The sequence below is a fragment of the Neltuma alba genome, unplaced genomic scaffold (assembly GCF_004799145.2).
Source record: "Neltuma alba isolate B1F8T4 unplaced genomic scaffold, ASM479914v2 tig00011814_pilon, whole genome shotgun sequence".
NCBI lineage: Eukaryota > Viridiplantae > Streptophyta > Magnoliopsida > Fabales > Fabaceae > Neltuma > Neltuma alba.
Window position 1 is genome coordinate 49607 of NW_021636429.1, and position 5258 is coordinate 54864.

Consider the following 5258-nt stretch of genomic DNA (forward strand, 5'->3'; position numbering starts at 1 on the left):
AATATTTTGAGGATAAGGGTTTTACACATCACCGTCAAGCTGTCGTGGAGAGTGGAGACAGCAATGGGGTGGTCGACTTGTAGTAGAGACAAAGGCACAGTGGTTGATCTGTCGTGCGTCATGGAGAGTGGGGACAGAGGAAGCACGATGGTCGCCTCTCCAAATCCTGGATTTTGCTGCTCGCTTGGTTCAAATTCTTGGTTCATATTCAATCAATCATATCGGTTTTAAATTCCTTTTGTTGAACTGGATTGTGATACTTTATTTAGGATGCTTATGAAGAGATCTGTTGAAGGAAGTGAGTGCAAAACTGGTTTGTTGGCTGACTCTAGTAATTTTGTGCGTTCTTGTGGCAAACGAGCAAATGGCCTAGGCAAGAGTGTTATGGACTCTTTGTTCTATTTTAATATTATGAATTAAATTATATTATTTTAATATGACCGGTTCGACTCTTGGTTTGACCAGTGACACATGACCCACTGCCTTGACTGGTTTAGTCTCCGGTCTGGTTTTTTGTTTCTTGATTATTCCTTTCCAGGTATAGGAAGAGTTATATAGGCTTTTGGCCAAGTGAGGACTAGATTCATCAAAGTATTTAATTCTAATTTTTATTTGATATCTATACTCACCAACATATCCTCATTTGAAATTATTTTTTTTATTAACTAATAAAAAGTGTTTTTGGCATAAGCTTAATCATTATATGCATAATGTAGATCTTTTTAACGTTGATAATTAATTAATTATAATGGCAAAAAGAAAAAATTAACTGCATAATTCTATAGCTGCACATTTTTATATATTTTTTTTGTTAAAGCATAGGTATCCTCTTATTGAAAACAATCCTATTCGAGACACTGTTGGGTACTAAATGTGAGCATCTTTTTCAGTGAGAATTTAAATCTTAATTCGTCATGTTATAAGAGACTAACTCTTTCTGTTAGACCCAACCCCTCTTGGTTATTCTTTTTCAATCCGTTGCATCATTTCGTTTCACTTAAAAATTATGCCCAAGATACAGGCCCGATTGATTTATTTAAATAGAGTCCAATAGAGATCCGAGCCCAATTTAAGAATCCAAGGGTTTTCTCTTTGCTTTTCAATTTTTGACCTCAACAGAAAAGAAGCCTCTGGGACTGGGAGGGACTGCCGGTTTAACGGTTTCTGGTGGTCGCGCCTCTCACTGTTCAGAGCAAGCGCGACAGAGGAGCTACAAAGCGTCGGAGAGATATAGAGAGTTCTCAAGGGACTAAAGAGCGAAACGACTGAGAGATAGCCGGAGGGAAAAAGGAGGAAATCGGAGCTCGGGGAAGCTAAAAATGAAGATAGCTGCAGCTTCTCTAGTCTCGTCTCGGTTCACCCAGTTCTGAGATTCCCAGTTCGACCAAGTGAGGTAAGGTTCCCGAAAGCATCGTTCATGGCAAATTTTGTCAGTGCTTGATTCACAACGAGATTGATGGAGGCAGCAAGATGCTTCTATCATCGTGTTCGGGTTATATAGCCAAAACCGATGTTTCTTTTTCAGTTCGTTAAACTTTCTGTCCGATGATTTATGAATGATATTTGCTTCAATGATCATATTCGGGTTGCCTATCCAGCTGGTGGTTTTGGTGCTCAAAAAATGCAGATATTTAAGCCGTTAATGTAAAAAGAACAGACCGATTTGAAAGGCTGTTCTGGAGTTGCCATTCCTATTGCCATAGTTGTTGCACCTGCGCTTTTTCACTGCGTAAGACGAATGGAAGAGCAAGATAGAAGCATGTGTAAAGAGACAAAACTATGTGAAGAATGCAGGTCCAACCCGTCAATATACAAATGTCCTGGTTGCTCCATACGTTCATGCAGTCTTGCTTGTGTAAAAGCTCACAAACAACGCACGGGATGCACCGGCAAGAGGAATCAGACTCACTTTGTTCCTATTTCTCAGTTTGATGACAACCTCCTACTATCTGGTAACTGAAAGACTATAGTTTGCCTTTGAACCTTAAAGACCCTGTTGATCTGCAATTTGCTTGCGTTACCATTCTTTCAGTATTCAAGATGTTTTACATAAGTGATTTTTCTTGGTCATTTTTCATGTTATTACTTACTTTGGGTCTTTTTATGCCTTCAACTTTTTGTCTTTATTAGCTACTCATTGATCTTTCATTAATGTGTATGTTAATGGTTATGCCTGTATGTCTTAGAATTTCCCAATACGTGGATCTTTGTTTATTATTATCTTTTGTGTTGGAAATATCTCAATCCAGACTATAATTTGCTGGAGGATATGAAGAAGGTAGCTGAATCTGCTCGAAGAATGCGAAGTAAATTTGGTGCGCATTTTAGGTTACCTTTGCACCTTAAAAGCCTTCGAAATGCTGCAGGGAGCCGGAAAACTAAGCTCCTGTTTCTTTATAAAGGGATGTCAAAAAGAGAGAAGAATCAGTCTCGATATGACAGCAGGTTATTATTTTCATGTGATGTAGTTAGTAGTAGTTAATAGTTATCTGATGTTATGCTGAATGGCTATTTGGAGCTTAGATTATGCAGGTAGTTGGGTTTGCTGAGGTGGGAACTTTATGTTTTAAGTCAGATAAGAATCTATTTGTGAAACTCTTTCAGGAAGAAGTTCATATCTTGGACTATTGAATGGCGTTTTCACCAAACAGATATTGTTTTAGTTGACCACGGGTGAGCCACACGGCCAATTTCTTCTGTTTTGAAAAGGATTCTTCTCTGTTTACAATTTCATAATTTTTTAGAGGATATTGTGCTCATGGTCTCCAGAGTCGATGAGAATGCAAGCTTCAGCACTATTCTGGAGAAGCATCTTAAGCCCGGTCCTTGGAATCATCAATTGAGGAAATTTTGTGAAGAGGAGCTGGATTGTCTGAAGCTTTTCATTCGGAAGTACCCAAAGGTTGTTTTTGTTACCTCTTCTCTGGTTAAGTTCATGTGTTGTTTGTGGTGGAGTTCACATCACTAGTTTAGGTTGTTAAAAGTTTTACATAATCATGTTATTTTTCTGTTGACTTTGCTAAAGGGAATAGTACAATTATTTTTATCCGGCTTATAAATTATTACATATATTAATTTTTTGCATGCACTTCTTAGTTACCATCCGTTCAGCTTATGTTCCTAGTATTGCTTGCTGCCTATTTGGTACATAAATGAAAGTATTATAATAATAGGGAGAATTGCTATGAAATCCTAAGTGAGGAACATAATTACTAAGAAGTCCAAGTGACAATAAGAGTAGCCTGCTATGACAAGTACTAGGGTAGTAAATGACAATCGCTTACTTGTCATTAGAACTTACTGGTAATTATTTTATTTCCCTGAGATCTCATTGTAATTCTCCTATAATAATATTGGATCATGTTTATGATTAGATAATGAATCATTTTTTCTTTTCACGTATAACTTTTTGTCTTTGTACATCTTAATACAGGGACCGAAGTCACCATTTAAAGAGCTGGACGTGAAAGCTCCAATTAGAGAGCAATTAGCAAACGTAGTGATTTTGGAATTCCCTGTTGTTCATGTTTTTCTGCCTTCTCACAACGTCAATTTTGAAGTTATCAAGCCGGTCAATCCCACTTTACATAAACCACTGCAAAGGGATTGTGATGGCGCCCAAAGCCCAAAAGGCATGGCATTCAGGGAGGAGGAAATAGAAGATGACAACAGCTCCCCAGATCCTCACATTTTAGATCTCATGAAGCATTTAGATTCAGAATTATCGCATCAAATGCCGAGTCAAAACAAGAGTTCTGAGCGAGCAGTAAATATTTCATCAGATGGCCCTCTGCTTGAAGGAGACACAGCTGGAGATCTTTCGCATTCTTCCCCGAAAAGTGACGATCTAGATTTATCTGAAAATATGGCATTGGACTTTGATAGTAATTATATGGATATCTATTCTGATCTTATGGCTCTAATTAATCCTGAAGATTTTATTGATTATGAAAGTGAACTTTCCAATAAACCAGGAGTTGAGGGAAGAGATTTAGGTGGTGTCAGCGGAATGTCCTGCGCCAGACGAATTGGAGGAAGGGGAAATTGCAGAATAATTGGGATCTATGGTTCTCTACTGAGTAATGAGAAGTGGAAAGGTGTGTAACTATTGGAAAGCTCATGCTTTCGGTTGTATCAAGCACGAGGGAAACTTTAGGGTGCTGGGTTTTTGTCACAATTATCTGCCCAGGAAATGAATCTGCTTTTATTTTTACTCTCTGGCCTATGAATCTGATCCCCATTCTTTTCCATTAGTTAGGCTTCAATTTGTTAGACTCATTTTGATAGTTCTTGACGCGAAAAGATTGCTGCCCTACTTTGCATGGGGAATTCAGAATGAACCCTACTCTCACTGCCTCATCCTCTCAGGTCACATTATTGTTTGCCCAAATTTTATCGGTAGATTAGATTCATAGATCGGCTCCTAACATCCCTTCTAATTCTTTACTTCAAAGGCAAATTTACTTAATATTGCATTTGAAATTATTTTTTCCCCAAAAAATGCATTGGGTTTTTGTCACAATTATCTGCCCGGGAATGAATCTGCTTTTATTTTTACTCTCTGGCCTATGAATCTGATCCCCATTCTTTTCCATAGTTAGGCTTCAATTTGTTAGACTCATTTTGATAGTTCTTGACGCGAAAGATTGCTGCCCTACTTTGCATGGGGAATTCAGAATGAGAACCCTACTCTCACTGCCTCATCCTCTCAGGTCACATTATTGTTTGCCTAATTCTTTACTTCAAAGGCAAATTTACTTAATATTGCATTTGAAATTATTTTTTTCCCCAAAAAATGCATTTGAAGATCGATAAAATATTGATTTATTATTCAATTAAAATAATGCGAGACAAGATTCATATTAGATAAGTGGAATCTAATCTGCCATTTCTAAGGCCTTGTTAAAATTGTGGCGTGCAAGAAAATAGATTTGTTATGGAATCATATAACATTTATTTTTTATTATATTATATTGAAATATTATTCAAACCTAATTAATTTTCAGTTGAATTATTTTTTTCCCCCAACAAATCAAAGGGCAGGCACTAATGGCGGCCTGAGGTTTACTCCTCCGGTCCTAAATGTAAAAGGGTCTTAGAGTACTATTTGATATATGTATGCATCACTCTCTATGCATCACCCTCTACATGAATATTCAAGATGCATGTAGATAGGATTACGACTATACTTTTGAAATTAGGAAACCCTGATGGCGCCGTTTTTCCTATATTATTAGTAAATTTATGTTACAGCACAT

The 5258-nt window shown here is 37.3% G+C and overlaps 1 protein-coding gene across 1 annotated transcript; it reads left to right on the plus strand.

Annotated features, from left to right (window-relative positions):
• Window positions 1-1124: 1124 nt before the first annotated feature.
• LOC114718154 (box C/D snoRNA protein 1-like) lies at window positions 1125-4250 on the plus strand. Its single transcript, XM_028903417.1, is given in 7 exon segments — window positions 1125-1393; window positions 1628-1952; window positions 2250-2445; window positions 2605-2673; window positions 2770-2902; window positions 3434-4011; window positions 4013-4250. Coding segments are annotated over 6 exon segments (1233 nt in total). The 5' UTR covers window positions 1125-1393; window positions 1628-1738; the 3' UTR covers window positions 4056-4250.
• The last annotated feature ends 1008 nt before the right edge of the window (window positions 4251-5258 follow it).